Source organism: Lutra lutra, chromosome 14 (assembly GCF_902655055.1).
Source record: "Lutra lutra chromosome 14, mLutLut1.2, whole genome shotgun sequence".
Lineage (NCBI taxonomy): Eukaryota > Metazoa > Chordata > Mammalia > Carnivora > Mustelidae > Lutra > Lutra lutra.
This window is the reverse complement of record NC_062291.1, coordinates 51,234,506-51,251,392: the sequence shown is the minus strand read 5'-3', so window position 1 is coordinate 51,251,392 and position 16,887 is coordinate 51,234,506. Positions and strand designations below refer to the sequence as shown.

Genomic DNA, 16,887 nt, shown 5'->3' with positions numbered 1-16,887 from the left:
CGCTGTCAATGCTTCGTGTGGGTTTAACTTCACCGCACTGCAAGCAGTTACCATGTTGTTATTATCTTCCTGGCACAGGTGAAGGACCTGGGGCCTCACTGATGCAGCCAGCCCAGTTCAGTGGTGCCTGGTGAAAGGAATTGCAAGAAGATTGGTTTGAGAGGATGGGGTGGGGAGGAGCGGAGAAGGGGAAGGGGAGGAGAGAAGGGAAGGGAATGCGGGAGGAAATTCAAAGGAAAAAAAATAAAGCCGTGGAGGGGACCCATGATAGGGTGAGCTGGGATCAGGCCTTCTGGGTAGGGGTGAGTTATAAGGGGTCTGTGTCTGTACACGGCTCCTGCCCCAGAGCCCTGGGCTCAGGCCTCAGGCACCGGCTCCTTGTCAGGTCCAAGGGAGGGTCCTCTCACCAGCCAGGCTGAGGCTCTGTCTGCAAACACCAGCTCTGGGGGTAAGGCAGGTGGGTGGACCTGCGCAGAGTAAGGTGAGGAGTGTCCCTGTACCATGTCCTACCAGTCAAGTTGTGGTGTGTTGTGAGTGCGATGTGGCAATAGCATGTTTGACATCCGGGTGGGTGAGTGGGGAGCCCTGCTGGGGGGCCCCTCAGAGCCCACTGGTAGGCACTGGCTCTTGCAGCTGTGCCGAGAGAAGGGCAAACCACGGCATGATAGCAGACCTGCCTCCGTCTTGACACTCCTCTGGGGTTGCAGAATGCAGTGGTAGGTACTATTATGACCCCCATTTACAGAAGGGAAACTGAGGCCCTGAGCAGTTAGCTAAAAGCACACACAGTCAGGCCCGGTCTACACTTCCAGCCACTGCAACACGTGCCTGCAGGAGGGGCTGAGCCCCCCTCCCACGCTCACTCTGACCACATCTGGCCCCCAGGCAGGACCTGAGAGGCCTCTGTCGGTAGTTGCAGGAACTGCTGCCTGGTCTTTCAGTGACCCCAGGACTGAGCAGTGCTCCCATCTTTGTTTTCCCTTCTTGACAAGGCCCCCTGGGGCCAGGGTTTCCTGTCCCTATACTCAGCCTCCACTCCTAAGACCTGGCCTTCTCAGCTCCCCTGGACATCCCTGAGTCCCCACAGTCACCTGGGTCATGATCACAGAGCCTCTTGCCCTCTAGCAAAGGAGCAAGCCTGTGCTGGCTGGGATCTGTCTCTATGCTGGGCTTGAGCTCCACCTTCCCTTCCCTGTGCTGTGTTTTGGGGCACACCCAAGGGGCTCCAGGTAGGTCTCACCTGCTCAGAAGCCAAGCATGCAGCTGGGATAACATATGAGCAGCCTGCGCACCAAGCACCTTATCCCGTGCTGGGGGCAGAGCCTTGCAGACACTACTCACTCCTCACAGACACGGGCGTGTGGGGGACACTACTACAGACCCCATTTTACACATGACAAAACTGAGGCTCAGAGGGGTAGGGTGATTTGTGCAGTGTAACATGACTAAGTGGCAAAATACAAACTCAGGTCTGACTCACTTCAAAGCAGAATCTCATGTCTGAATTTCTTGGGGCACTTGGGGAGCTATGTTTTTCGTTTGTTTGTTTGTTTGTTTTTAAAGATTTTATTTATTTATTTGACAGAGAGAGACACAGAGAGAGAGGGAACACAAGCAGGGGGAGGAAGAGAGGGAGAAGCAGGCTTCCCGCTGAGCAGGGAGCCCGATGCAGGGCTCGATCCCAGGAACCCTGGGATCATGACCTGAGCCAAAGGCAGCCACTTAACAACTGAGCCACCCAGGTGCCCAGATCTGTGTATTGATGAAAGGTGTTCTGGTGATACTCCAAGGGGGTCTGTGGGCAGCAGTGGGGAGCACTGATGACACTGTAATGCACCTGCTCCCCACATCCCAGAGAGCCTTTCAGTGCCTGTGGGAGCCCACATCCCTCAATACTGTGGTCTGTCGGGGCAAGGATGCTAACAGCAACTCCTAAACCTGGGCAAGATGATGGCCATGATTTATTGAGCACCTACTGTGTGTGTGGAACTGAGTTTCTATCCTCCTATGTACTCCTCATATGTACTCACTCTTCCTTCTGAGAGGGGGATGCTTACAGTTAGGAAAACTGAGGCTGACAGAGAGATGACTAGGAGAAGCCAAGACAGGGAGCAGGAACCTCCAGTAGACTCTTCCAGGCAAATGTCCCAGGACTGCCCTGGGACAGAGAAGTGAGAAGAACTTCCTGAGGATAACAACCTGACATATTTGAATTCTACCCTAACTTGGCCTCTGACCTCCTCTTGTGGTACCTCAGGGAGGCCATATCTATTTCCTATCTGCGGAGTGAGGAAGATCCTTCCTGCTGCTCTGATGTTAGCAAGCGTTAGCCCCCACAGGACTTAGTCACTCCCCTCCCTGCAGTTCTCAGGTGTGCAAGGCCAAGTCTTCACCTCTGCCCTCTACTGGATGCCACTTTGGTCAGGTTCCTGGGCATGCAGTAGAAGAGGGTAGGAATGTCCATGTCTGTGAACACAGGCACATACCCACATGTACATGTGTGCGTGTGCACATGTGTCAGAGGTATACGTGTGAAGCCTCCCAGAACTTCTTCTAAAAAGAAGGCAATGCCCCTACCATGGTGTCAGGTGTCCACTCAAAACCCTCAAAGGTGGTGCTGGAAAGAGGGTGGAAGGGCCTGAGGGGGCCCAGGCAGGACTCAACCTCAGCTCTCGAGATGGTCACACTGAGCACACCCAGACATCCAGCCTGTCCAGTGCCAGCCACAGCCTGGCCAGGGTGGTCCCTCAGAGGTGTGGGGATGAGGCTGGTTGGAAGAATGGGCCAGGCCACCCCTCTTCCTTTTGTCCTGCCATGGGAGATTTGCAATGAAGAAGTCCCCCTCAGCCCCTTCCTTCCCACTCAAGTCTGTTCCCTGGGCAGAGGCCCGAGTATACAGCCTTATTAGCACCAGAAAGTAGGGCTTGTCTGCACCCAAGGAAGCCCTCCCATGGCAAACTCCAGCCTCATAAATCCAAGGGCCGGGGCCCTGGTGGTGTCCGGGAAGCAGCATGAGGTCTGATGGCCGCAGGGTGGCTCTCCTGAGCTGGCAGCGCTGTGCCCTGGCCTCCTGCCAGCAGGCCTGCTCTGGACCTCTCCGCTGGCAGAACCCCCAGCCAGCTTCTGTCTTGGCGGCATCTCCTGCCTACCAGGGTGACTTCACTTTGACTTCATATCTGCAGAGGGATGTGCTCATCTCTTATTCAGCCCTGAAGAGGGCGGGGCTCTGCACAGCAGGAAAGAGACGCTGAAGGAGGGGCACCCCAGGCCTCCTGTGCTGGACCCTCCCACCCCAGGGCTCCATGGGCTTCTATTCCTCCTCACCTAAGTGGAGGCCAGACCTCAAAAGACAGCGAGGGGTGGGAGAGAACGTTGGCCTCTTCTCACAGAGACCTAGTCTCCAACTCCAACTCCAACCTCACCCCAGGTTCCCCTATGTTAGGGGCCCGGAGTCTCAGTTTCCCCCTTTATTGGATTGGATGTGTTTATTGGCATCACTTATTTGGGCAAAAAATTACATTATTTGGAGTTCCAGCTAGTTGCTCTCCTACTCAGTCCACATACTAAGAGTTTTCCTTTTGGGAAGGGAGGACGCTCACCGTCCAAGCACCCCATTAGGTTGCCAGTGCCAGGCCTCCTTGAAGGCCTGAGCCAGTGTCCTGCTCCCATCGGCTGGGCCGGTCCTAAAGTGAGGGGGATCACAAACTGGCCCCAGGAGATGTCACTCTGTCTCTCAGAGCGGTCGCGGACATTGCCAGCCACGCGCCAGGCTCGCTCCTGGAGTGCGCAGGAAGCGCTCAGACTCCCCTTCCCTTACCCAGACTCTTCCCTCCTCCCGCCTTGGGCCCCAGGAGAGGCCGCGCTCCCACCGCGTCTCCCCACTCTGAGAAATGGCGGAAGATGCGACCCGCGCCGAGAGCCTGGAGGCGGGGCACCCGCCTAGCCTCCCCGTCCGCTGGGGCGCACCCCTTGCCTGTCGGCCCAGACCCCACAGCCCTGCGTGGTTTCCCAGCCCTCACCGGGCAGACGGAAAGGGCGACGCGCCGGGTCCGCGAGCGGACGCACAGGCTGAGGAAGAGTGGCTGGGCGAGCTGGGGGTGCGCGAACCGGGGCTGCGGGTGGCAACTCCGCACCCCGCGTCCTGCACCTCGCTGCTACTCGCACCCGGCCCCACCAGCGTCCCGCGTCCAGCACCAGTCTCCTCTCCGAGCGAGGCGGGATCCGCACCAGCACCCCCACACCACCGCTAGTACCCCGAGCCCCGCCCTAACCCCCGCACCCCTCCCGCACCCTGGCCCCGCCCGGCACGCCCCCCGGCACGCCCCCCTCACCGCCCCGCCCCGCCCCTGCCAGCTCCGGCGGCGCAGCCCGCGCGCGCCCCGCCTCAGTCCCGCGACCAGAGCCAGGCGCGCAGCAGTGGAGACCAGCCAGAGTCGGCGCCCCGACGCTCTGCGCCCCCAGTGTCCCCCGCGTCCCCCGCGTCCCGGGCGGGCATGGGGCGGCCCGGCTAAGCACCGCATCCCGCCGCCGAGACCCGGGCCCCAGCCAGCAGCCCTCTTGCCGCGGCCCCGGCGCGCACGGGCCATGGCGAAGGCGACGGCGACGGCCGGCGCCGCGGGGCTGCGGTTGCTGCTGCTGCTGCCGCTGTTCGGCGAAGGTGAGTCCTGCCGGGGGCCGGTGCCCGCAGCGACCGGGGCGAAGTTGGCGCCTGGAGCCGAGCGGCGGAGCGGACGCGCTCAGAAACGCCTTTCTCTTGGCTGCGGGCAGCGGGCTGCGCAGTTGCCCGCTGCCCGGGCTGAGCCGGGAGCGAGGTGGGGCGGCAGACCCGGCGCTTCGAGGCCCGGGCTGGGCGGGTCTCCCGCTGGAACGGGTCGTGGGCCGGGCGGCCGGGGTCGGTGCCCAGGGCCTGAGTCGCAGCGGTGCGTCCCAGCGTGGTCGCGCCTTGCGCCCGCGTCCTGGAGCGAACCGGACGGACCTTGTTGCCGTTTCGGCGCAGGTCGGGGAGGCCGGGTGGTGTAGCCCGAGAAAGCCCGCGATTTGAGCGGGCAGCTCTGTCTCTGCAGATTGTTTCAACTTGGTTTCCTTTCCTCGTTCCATGTCGGTGTATTCCTCCTCCAGCTCGGATTCCCTGGCCCGCCCAGGGGTGCGAAGGGCACCTGCTGTTTTATAAAAGGTTGCTTTTCCCTCGTGCGCTTTTGCCACCCTAGGCTTTAAAAAGCCGAAATGCCCGTGGTTTCTGGGAGGCTGCCCTCGAGGGCCCGTTCAGACTGGCCCAGCGCAACCGGGGGAGGGCCCGCCGCGGCCAGAGTTCCAACAGGCAGCTTTGGAGTCGTGCGCCAGGCTACCGGAGGGTGCGGCCTTTGCGACCCGGAGACCGCTCTTGGCCAAGCGCTTTTGACTGTCCTACGGTGGTGCAGGGCTATGTGCCGCCTTCGGCCAGCGTCGGTGCTGGGAAGATTGGCTGTGGCCTTGCAAAGGCTGGTCACCACCCCCGCCCCAAACTCAGACAGAATGAAGCCTAAGGCCGCAGAATCTTTGACCCGTTCGCCATGCCTTTTAGTTTTCCTTGAACCGGCCCTGACTTGATCTCCTCCTTCAGCATGCACCAAGTTTCTCTCCGACAGGGAAAGCTGCCCTCTCCTACTGCTTACAAAGGGCCTTCTCTCCCTGTGGCCTTTGGGAACAGGAGAAACAGTGGTCCCCTGCCTCTAGCCTCTGGTCTTGCAGATTCTGGGTTCACAGACGGGCCCCAAAGGCTTCATTTGTGTGGCTGAATCCTGGGTTTCCCTGGAAAGATACTGAAGCCAGAATGGGTTCCCAGCCCATCATGGGGAAGGCAGGGGAGAAGCCCTTCCCTTGCCCTGAGGAGGAATGAGGGGGAGGGAGTCTGTTTCTGGTAGGAGAACTCTGGGGTCACTGGGCTGCATGGGGGAAGACCCCGAGGAGGCTGCAGTCAGGACAGAGGTAAACACAAGCAGAATGTTCTGAAGATCTCTTATAACTCTGAGTTGTAACTTTGTAGTTGTGGGTGTATAGTAAGATGTGAGCCGGAAGCTAGTGCTGGCTGGGCAGCCTGTGCCAGCCCCGCTGCCTGTAGAGGCTTTCCCCATGCTCTCCCACAGCCACTAGCCGAGTTGAGTTGCCTGCGAGGCTTTAAAGGCTAGACTTTGGAGCCCAGGCCGCAAGGGTCAGCCTGTGGCATTTGGCCTGAATGCAGGTGGCTTTTTCACACCCCTGGCCCACAGAATTTGGCGGCCAAAGACAGGCTCTCCAAGCAGGGAAGACGAGCGTCCCACCCCGCCCACCCTTCCCTTGGGATGACCAAGAAACCATGATTGGTGGGTGCTGAGAGTGGGGAAATGGCCCTGCAGCCCCCAGGAGGACACAGCTGGCGCCCTGGGAGAGGCACAGGGGCATTGGAGCAGCAGTGGAGGAACGGCTGAGCCTGGCTCTCCTTGAGCCAAACCAGGCCATCACTAGTGAGCCCTGCGGCGGCTCCAGGACCCACCCAGGCTGAGAGCAGCTCAGCCTCTGGGCGCCCTCTTGTGGATGCGGCGCTCCGGTGGCCAGGCCTGTTGCCCTGGGGATGGATGCTCTGGGTCTCTAGAGGATGAGACTGTCCCCTGATTGGCCAGACAATTCCCCCAAGGCAGGAGCCTCTCTTCTGTGCTGGGGGACTGACCGGAGGGGAGTAGAGAGGCGACCCAGACGAAGAGGCAGGGGCCTAGACCAGTGTGCAGAGGAAGGAGCCCTGCTACCTCAGAGCTGGCCAGGAAGGGGGGACAGGGATGTCTAGAGCAAGGCCATGGGACATAAACAGATGCCTGCAGCTTGGTCCCCCTCCATGTGTGCACACTGTCATAGTGTGTGACCACATAAACCTTCAGAAAAAGGTACCGACACAGACTCTTCTCCCGCATCATGGCATTCATGTGTGGGTGCGAGCTTGCACATGAGCGCGCGCGCGCGCGCGCGCGCACACACACAGACACAGACACAGGGTCTCTCTCTCTCTCACTCACTCATACACACACACACACAGGGTTTCTCTCTCTCTCTCTCTCTCTCACACACACACACACACAGAATCTCTCCCTCTCCCTCTCTCTCACACACATAGGGTCTCTCTCCCTCTCTCACACATACAGGATCTCCCCTCTCTCTCTCACAAACACACATAGTATCTCTATCTAATACACAAGGTCTCTCTCTCACACACACAGGGTCTCAGTCTTGTTCTCATACACACACACACACACACACACACACAGGATCTCTCTCTCACACACACACATGCACACATACACTTACTCTTACTCATAGCTGGTCATCACAAGACACACTCCTGCCCCTGCTCAAGGGTATGTAATCATGACCCCCGTGGCCACACACACACACCCTAGTGAATGAGGCTCGACCCCCCCCTACATACTCCACCCTCCCCCAGGGAACCCAGCCCCTTTCCCTGCCACTCACACATATCCACCCCCTCATACACTCATGGACATGACCCAATGGTCCCAGGGAATCCTAGAACCTGGGAAACTTCCATCTAAGACTTATTCTTAGAAGAGTTTCTAGCACTTTGCTGCTCAACACAGATACAGCCCCTCAGCAATTTGAGTCCCAGCTCTTGGGCCCTGCCAGGCTGACACCTCACCCAGCACCATCTCCCTGACTCCCACAGTCCCTCAGCAGGCCTTGAGTCTCTCGTCTTCCTGGTCTGGCTTCTTGGGTCCCATTTTGCTCAGCACCTGTGGCTTCAAGGAAGGACCTGCCCTCTCTCCCTGCAGACCTCTGGGACTTTCACTCCCCAGCACCAAAGAAGGGAAGATTTGCCATGACTTGGCAGGCTCCCTCTCCGGGATGCCAGGCCCAGGCCTCTGCAGTGTGGCCTGGGCAGGCCACTTATGCCTGGACCAGATGTCAGAGCCGCCTCTGCTGGGAAGGCTGCCTCACCTACTTCTTACTTTCTTTGGGCCCCTCCCTCTCTTTTGCCAGGGACTGGTAGAAGACAAGTCCTGCTTCACCAGCTCACCTGGGCCCTGCCCTCTTTCTCCTCTACCCTAGCCTGCATCCCTGCTAAGCCCCTCTGACCTCTGGGGGCCCCCAACAGAGTCTAGCCCGCCCAAGGCTACAGGGGATGGGCTGGCTGGTGGGCTCCTAAGGGTAGAGCCTGCAAACAGAGAACAAATGGGAAAGTTTATTGAGCCCATTGCTAAATTGCCTTTATTCTGCAGAATTGCTTTAGGGATAGCTAAGTAAATCACTGTTTCCTTGGTGGTGTGAAGAAAATGGGATGCATTCACCTAATGGGGAGCTAATGGCCTTTTAGCCAGGGGAAGAGAAAACTAATTAAAAATCATGGTATCTGTTAAAATGGAGCCCAAGGTGCCAAGGGATATGGAGGGCCCGGAAGCTACCACCTCCCTTGAGGCCTTACCCCTCTCTGTGACCTGAGAGGGGACTCTGTCCTCTGGTCTTAGCTGGACAAAGCTGATGTCAGCAGCAGCTACCCCAGGGAACTCATAGCCTGCTCGTCCCCTGCTGAGCACCACCTGTCATCTAGCTTCCTGTAACCTCCCGGAACCCTAAGGGACATGACCTTGGTTTCCCATTTCACAGGTGAGGAAACCGTGCCCCACGTAGCCTGTGGACTACAGCCTGTGGAAAAGACTCCCCACCCCCAGGCCTCTGGCTTTCCTCAAGTGCCTTCTCCAGGCCAGCGGTGGTGGGGACCAGGGATGGGGCTGAGGAGGGATCCTGGGAAGGGAAGGTAGCCCTGAGCCCTCTCAGTGCTCACCTGCTCAGGGCTCCAGCCCGGCCCAGCTATAGGAGTGAAGTGTGCGCTGTGCTTGAAACAGGAGCTCTTCTGGGTCATGGCTGATTTCTCAGGTCGGACCATTGCTTTAGCTGATGTTTGGGAGTCTTACAGTTTTGGAGACAGCCCCCCGGCATGGCCCTGGCATAGCTGGGCCTAGGACAGGGGTGTGTGTGCTCTTGTGAGGCAGGAGGAGATCTGTTTGAGGGTGTAGGCTCTGTGTGGGGACCCAGCACCTGGTAGAAGCTACTGTGCTGGGGTAGGGTGGGGGGCTGGGCTTCAGGGGCCGTGAGTGCAAGTGTGTCTCCTTCTCAAGGACAGGGCCCTCCTTCCCAGGGCACTGGGACAGCCTTGGAAAAAGAAAGCGGCCAACCAGGGACCCAGGAAGAAAGGCAGAGTTGGAGAGGCACTGCCCTACCTCCCAAGCAGTGCTTCTGTCCACCCTGTGGAAGCAGCTACTTTTCTACTGTGGAACCTCCTCCCTGTCCTGTGGGTGTGGAGGAGGACACTCCCTGCTGTGAGGGTAGTTCAGGGGCTCCTGACCTAAACTTACGTCCCCACGCCCTCTTCCTTCTCCCCGTGTCCTCCCTTCCCTATATCCTTCTCCTCCCTGTGTCCTCTTCCTCTTGGTAACCTCCTCCTTCTTGTGTCCTCCTCTACCCACTGTCCTCCTCTCCATGTCCTCCCCTTCTTATGTCCTTCTCCTCCCCATGTCTTCCTCTTCCCCATGTTCTCTTCTTTCTCTCCCTGTCTTTCTCTTTCTCCCATGTTCTCCCCCCCACCCCATGTCTTCCTCCTTCCATCTCCTCCTCTTCCTCCCAGTGCCCTGCTCCTCATGCCCTCCTTCCCATGTCTTCTGCTTCTTCCCAGCATTGTTGTCCTCCTCCCTATGTTCTCCTCCTCCCCATGTCCTTCTCTCCATGTCCTCCTCCTCCCAGGGTCCTCCTCTTCCCCATGCCCTCCTCCCCATATCCTTCCCCTCCCTGTGTCCTCCTCCTCCTACCTGTGTTTTCCTGTTCCCCCCATTCTTCTCCCCTCTCTGTCCTCCTCCTCATTTCTGCAATTGTTTCTCTGAGTGAGAGTGATTTAATAGTAACAATAACAGTAATAAGGATCCACAAGTACTCCCTGGGGGGCCATCTGCTACCTGGGGAGCTTCTCCAGGTCAGGAGATGCCCTCAGGAGACAACACAAGGGCCCTCTGACCTCAGAACGGTCACTGTGCAGGGAGGGTCAGGCAGTAAAGGAAGCACTAAGCCATCACTTCTCCCAAATTCACGGGTGTGATTTCCGAGGAGGTGCTCAGTGAGAGGCAGGCTAAGGGGCAGGGTAGGAGAGGGCCTTGGGCAGCCAGGCAGGCAAGTGACCCTCCTGGCTGTGGACTTCAATGTGGTGATGACAGCCGGGGGTGCCCCAGTCCCCCTGCTCATCTCCCTCCTGTTCCCTTGCTCCCTCTCCTCAGCCTCCTGTAGGTCTCAGAGAGCCCTCTTCCATGCTCTATAGGGTGATGCTCCTGGAAGACTGGGGCATCAGTGCAACTCAGAGAGGCCAACCCAGGAAGGCCCTCTGGCCTGGGGAGGGTGCTCCCGGGACGCTTGTAGGGCTATGAATGCCCAGGCCTCCCAGAGCCCACCTGGCTTTCCCTTCACCACCCCAGAGTGGCAATCCAGGCCTGGTGTTTGGGGGTTTAAGGGAGGCTGTGACTTCAGAGGCAGGACCCCACCTCATGTTGGAAAACCTTAGCAGGTGAGGCTGTCTTTGGACCAACACTCCAGGACACTTGGGAAACTACAGGACACCTGTAGACTGGGCCTTCCCTCCCTCCCTCCCTGTCTAGTCTTCCTACTGCCCACCTTTCCTCAGCTCTGGGACCAGACGAGGCCTGGGCTCCCCGCAGGCTCAGGCTTCCAGCTCTGTGGTTGTCCCCAAGGCTGGAGCTGTGAAGCCAGTGGGCCCTGCACTGTTCTGCCTGAGACTCTGGGCAAGGAGGTGGTAGACAAGAGGAGGCAGCGGTATGCCTCCCACCTCGGAGCCGACACCCCTAGAAAATGAGGTTGTGGGGTGGGTGATGCCAACAGGACCTTGTTCAGGCACCACCTGGGCCCCCAAGGAGAGCAGGTGTCCAGCCCCGAACAAACACCTCTGTTTGCTTTTGTCCTGTGAGTGGCTCCACAAAGTACAGCAGCCCGGGCACCCCCACAGGAAAGTCACCTGTGCACCTGTGGGCTGGCCGGCTCGACTTGTCCATGACAGTCTCACAGCGGGGGGGTGGGGAGGCAAGCCTGGGGTTCTGTGACAGGCAGGGCCCCGTTCCAGGCCCAGCTCGGGGGAGATGTCTGTGTCCCTGTAGCCCAGGCCCTGGGGCCCCAGCCACCCTCTCAAGTTCAGGCGCTGATCTGATGCTCACCATCAGATTCCAGTGATTCTCACTCTTTTTGAAAGGGGAAAAGAAAAAATGCAATTTCCTAAAATTGAATTAGTGGTCTAGCAAATGCTGGGGAAAATGTGGTCTCTCTGTGCCAGGACCTGAGGGTAGGGTGTGTTGCGAGGGTTGACTCGGAGGTGTGCAGAGTGACGGCAGCCATCTGAGAGTCTCATGAGTTGGTTCCTTAAATTCCTCTTCCCAGTGAAACAAGCAAAGACGCAGAAATAGTGAAAGACAGAGCTGGAGCTGGTCCTGGGTGGGTGCAGGTTTTCTCCTTGCCTGCTCCCCCATCCTGCCCTTCTGACATTGGCCGTGGGGCATCTGCTGCTTTCTCTCCTTTCTGGGGAGGAGAAAAAGGGTGGAGTTGGGGCGCAGGGCACTGTTCCAGCAGCCACTTAGCCCTGGAGTCGCCGCCCTCCATCTTCTCCCCGGCGGAAGCAGGGTTAACATGCACTTAGCACTGCGGGGACCCACTTTGCCACCCAAGGGATGCGCCTGGTCAGGTAGGCAGCCCCGAGGGTGGTCTTCATGGGCTACTCACCCAGAGGGACCACAGACATGACTCCACAGAGCCTTGAGAGGTCTTGAGTGAGAGCCCATTCGAATAGTCTTTGCTTCCCTGCTTCCCACCCACTCCTATCTTTGAGGGCAGGTGAGGATGTGCTTGGTAACGGAAGCTCCCATAGTCTCAGTAACTCAACACAGTCCTTGTGTCTCCTGCTGACAGTGCCCCCCGCCAGGCACTCCATGCCCAGCCACGTGCCCAGGGAGGGGCACAGAGCCAGGCCTGGAGGGGCCCCCGGCACTCTGCCCAAGTTCTGTGGGCTGGAATCCTGTCGCATGGCCCTTCCCTCCTCAAGAGAAGCCCCGAGTACAAAGGAGAGTGTGGTGGGTGGGAGGGCACACGCCGGGGCACCCGCGGACACCCTTGGGGTCCCCCTCTCCAGACTCACACCCTTGAGCCCCACCTCTTTGATGTCTGGTCTCCTGGTCAGCACAGCCAGGGCCTGCGTTGGGCCCAGGCACTGGGGAAGGAGGGATGGTGGATAATTACAGTTTGCTTTTTTTGGGGGGAGGTAAAATTCACACAACATGAAATCAGCCATGGTAACTGAACGATTCAGTGGCGTTTAGTGCTTTCACAGTGTTGCCTCGGTATTGCTGCTGTGTTGCTCCAAAACATTTTCACCACCACAAAAGGGAGCTTAGCCCCTAGACATTGCCCCATTAGCGCCCCCACCCCCAGCCCCTGGTAACCACTGCTCTGCGTCCCGTCTCTACAGGTTCGTCCTCTCTGGATGTTTCATATAAATGGACCTTTTTTATCTGGCATCTTTCTTTTTTTTTTTTTTAAAGATTTTATTTATTTATTTGACAGAGATCACAAGTAGACAGAGAGGCAGGCAGAGAGAGAGAGGGAAGCAGGCTCCCTGCTGAGCAGAGAGCCCGATGCGGGACTCGATCCCAGGACCCTGAGATGATGACCTGAGCCGAAGGCAGCGGCTTAACCCACTGAGCCACCCAGGCGCCCCTGGCATCTTTCTTTTAGCGTCGTGTTTTCAAAGTGCGTGCACATTGTGGCATACATCCATATTTTATTTCAGTCATCTACTGATGGACTTTAAGATTGTTTTCACCTTTTAGCCGTTGTGACTAAAGCTGCTATGAACGTTCATGGGCAAATATCTGAGTCCCTGGTTTCAGTCTTCTTAGATACATACCTAGGAGTGGAGTTGCTGGGCCATCTGATAATTCTGTTTTATTTTTTGAGGAATTGCCAAATTGTTTTGCCCAGCAGCTGCACTGTTTTACATCCCCGCCAGCAGTGTGTGAGAGTTCTGATTTTGCCACATCCTTGACAGCACTTGTTATTTTCTGGGTTTTTATTTTGTTTTCTTTTCATTATAGCCAGAGTGTGGGGTACAATGTGGTATCTCGTTGTACTTTTGATTTGCGTTCTCCTAATATTAGTGAGGTTGAACATCTTTCATGTGCTCATTGGCCATTTGCATCTTCTTTGAAGAAATCATCTCTTCAGGTCCTTTGCCCCTGTTTTAATTGGGTGGGGTGTCTTTTTGTTGTTGGGCTTACATTGCTTTATCAGACCTCCACCGGGTATTGCTGAGAAGCCGTTTTGTGTCATTAACATTTCACCGTGTCCGTGACATTTCTGACAGTGTTTGAGCCCCAGGTCCCTTTTGAGGAGGACATGGGTTCATCAGATATTCAGTGGGGGAGGCTGAGCCACCATAACCCCACTGGGACCCTGAGGACCTTCTCCAAAGACCTGGACCCTGAGGCCACGTGAAGCGTGAATGCCCCAGAAGCAATGGTGTCACAACTCGTGTATGAGATGCCCATGCCTGGGGATCACCTTGTGAAGGACCGGGGAAAGGAGGGGTGCCAGGATCCAGCAACCCACCCAGCCCACCTGACAAGGCAGGACTCAGCAGCAGGAAGACCCAGGGCCGCCCTGTCTTGCTAAACCTCAGTCCTGACTCTAAAAATAACCAGGCAGATCTGGTGTAAGTTGATTATTGTAATTGTGGCTGTGTGATGTCATGCTGCTAGTCCCTTGAAGCCATTTTCCTGGGACAGCAGTGTGCACTGAGGCGTTGCTCACCCTTGTATCCAGAAGCTACAGGAGTGCTGGGCAGAGGTATGGGGGTGGGCAGGACGTGACTGAGGAGTAGCTGGAAGGCTTTGTGGGCCCCAGGCTGCTCTGGTTCCATAAGTGGGGGAGGGAGAATGGAGGAGGGAGAATAGAGAACTGGCTTCCATCAGTGGGTGCTCTGTACCTGGCTTGTCCCAGCCATAATTCCAAGGAGGCATTTCTGTCCTGGTTCCCAGCCGGTCACACAGAGAGGCAGTGAAGGAGTGTGAGCTTGGGCCCAGCTCTGCCCTTGTCTTTCTGTTTCCTTGTGTTGCCCTAAGACTCTCCTTTGGACCTAGGTCATGTCTTTTTGCCTTATCATTGGTGGTCTAGGAAGGCACCTGTGATTATAATCTCGTTGCATCCCATGGCCCATGGCCCACGCCCCACTCCCAGAGACCACCCCGGTTTCCATCGTGCCCACCATCCTGCCACTTGTCCCTGCTCAGAAAGTTCATTCTGTGACTGCTTCTGCATAGACATCACATAGACTTGTAGGGGAATCAGAATTAAAAGGAGCCTTAGCCTCGGGTGTAACCTTGTCATTTTATACATGGGGAAACCATATAGATGGGGAAAGCCCTCGGTGTGCAGTGGGCCCTCAGGACCTGCCGGCTTGTCTGGCCACAGGCCTATGCTGTGCTGAAACCACCTCTGTCAGAGGTTTCCCCAGCTCTCTTCCTTCCACCCTCCCAGCAGAGCAGACCCTTAGGCCTTCTTTGAGTCACCCCCCCCCCCATCTCCAGAGAGAACCCAGCCTCTGGTCCAGGTGTTGTGGTGGCCCTGGACCCAGGGGGTCCCCTCTGCTGTTCACCTGATCGTACCTACCCTTGTTTTTAGTGGGGAGTAGAGAGGGGAAGGGGAAACAGGTCCAAAGCTGCAGGGAGGGAGCGAGGGGGGGGGCTCCCAGCAGCAGCACTGTGACATCCCAAACCTGCCCCACATAGAAAGGAGTGTGTACTAGAGGCATGAGGCAGGCCTTTTCCCAAAGCCCCTAGGAAAAGGGCCTTCCTTTGACAGGGCCCCTTCTGGTCTTCTCAGACTTGACAAGGAAGCACATCCAGACCACAGGACAGCCTTCCAGCCCCCCCATCGAGCTAGAGCAGTGCCAGTAGGCCCTTGTCTGACTGACAGGCTACTTCTGGCTCATGGAGGTGCCTCTGTCCCAGTCACCCCATGTAGAAGACGTTACCTTCCTGACCCCTCCTCCACAAGTCATGTGTCAGTATCCACATGCAGAAGCTGGAGCCTGCTGGTTCCACCTTTTCAAGTATTTAGTGATAATAGGATCCAGTGGGATGGAGGGAAAGATCCCTCGGGGTTCACTTATGTGTCCAGCTGAGATAGACATGTTGGGCCCCTAGCATTGGTGAGCACCTGCCAGGTACTTCCTCTGCACGCAGCAACCATTACTGTGTCTGTCCCTATCAGACAGATACTGGCTGAACAGACTCCCTCCCAGTCACACATATCTGGGCTTCACCCCATTTCATTGAAATGTTAACAATGTTTATACCAGGAGACTTCTAGGGGCACCTGCTTTTTAGAAGAGGCTAAGGGAGGTATGGATGGGTATCTATGATGGCATTTTCAGCCTGGTCTGCAAGCAGGTGGGTGGGTGGCCCAGAGTCCCAGGGCCCAGGGCGCTGGCTTATCTGCACGTGTGTGCACAGCCGGCACTGAGCAGGAGAATTTGGTGGCCACACACACAACCCCAGACAGGACCCTCAGCTTAAGTCCTGGCTCACTGTCTGAGTGGCCTTGGGCAAGGTGCTTAGCTTCTTTCTGCCTCAGTTTTTCCCTCTGCAAGACAGGCATCATAACCAGCCCTACTTCTGGCAGTTGTGTTAATAAGTGAACAATTCATGTGAAGTGCTTTAGAACAGAGCCTCTCATAGAAAATGCACTGTAGACATCTGGCCTGTTAATGTTGCACAAAGAGGGGCTCCTGCTTGGCTCAGTCAGTTAAGTGCCTGCCTTCGGCTCAGGTCATGATCCCAGGGTCCTAGGATAAAAACCCCGCATCAGGCTATCTGCTCAGCAGGAAGCCTGCTTCCTCCTCTCTCTCTGCCTGCCTCTCTGCATACTTACGATCTCTGTCAAATAAATAAATAAAATCTTTTAAAAAGAATGTTGCACAAAGAGTGCTGGGGCAGGGCAGGGGTGGTGGTGGACAAAAACGGGCAGAACCATCTCTGTTCAGGGAGCTCAAGGTTGGTGGGGTGACATATTTGTTTAAGTCTGAGTCACAGTGCCCTGCTGGGTGCATGAGGGATAGTTCTCCCAGCAGAGGCACACAGGGTCCAAGCCGGTAATGTCCTGGCTGGTCACCCCCAGGCCAGGGCCAGCACAACCAAAGTCAGCTGGGGCCTTGGGGCATGAGAGTGCTGGAGCCACAGGGGCCTGGTGACCCGCAAACAGTCATCGGCAGGCCACTTGGGTGGCCGGTCTTTTTCCAGCCAGGCCTTGCCCTGGGTAAGAAATTAATTGTAACCTAATTGGCAGTTTCCTTTGCATAGAAGCCGGAAGGAACTGCCCGTGAGGCTGGTGATTAGCTTAGCGGCAGCTGGGAAATCACATTTGGGCAGGAGCGTCCATCATCTCAGGCCACTGCAGCTGGCCTGGACGGGTGTGGACGTGTGGGCGGTGGTTGCGGGTGCAAGCACGGTGCAGCCTGGGGCCCGGACTCCTCGGAGCAGAAGGCTGGGGCCTGTGAGCAGAGGGCGAGCTCAGGCTCCTGGCTCCCACGCTGCCTGGGCTGTAGAGCTCAGTCATGACCTCACTCCCCCAAACCCCAACCACACCCAGACCCCTTCCCCACGCTTGCAGGGCGCTCCCTGAGTGATGTGGCCCAGTGACTGGAGACCTGGGGGCTGACTGCATTTCAACCATGCATGTGAGAGGTGAACCTCTGCGTCTCTTTCCCATTGGGGTGTGCCTGTGTGTGCAGAGAGGCATCTCTGGGGCAGGGGCTGGCCCCCAGTTCTC

At 57.3% G+C, this 16,887-nt stretch overlaps 1 protein-coding gene across 2 annotated transcripts in view; it reads left to right on the top strand.

Moving 5' to 3' along the window:
- Positions 1-4,391: 4,391 nt before the first annotated feature.
- Positions 4,392-16,887, top strand: part of RET (ret proto-oncogene) — a 51,505-nt gene continuing 39,009 nt past the window's right edge. For both annotated transcript variants that reach the window (XM_047703325.1, XM_047703326.1), the window contains exon 1: positions 4,392-4,657. In XM_047703325.1, coding sequence (XP_047559281.1) covers positions 4,585-4,657 — 73 coding nt within the window. In that variant the 5' untranslated portion in view covers positions 4,392-4,584. The remainder of the gene's footprint in view (positions 4,658-16,887) is intronic.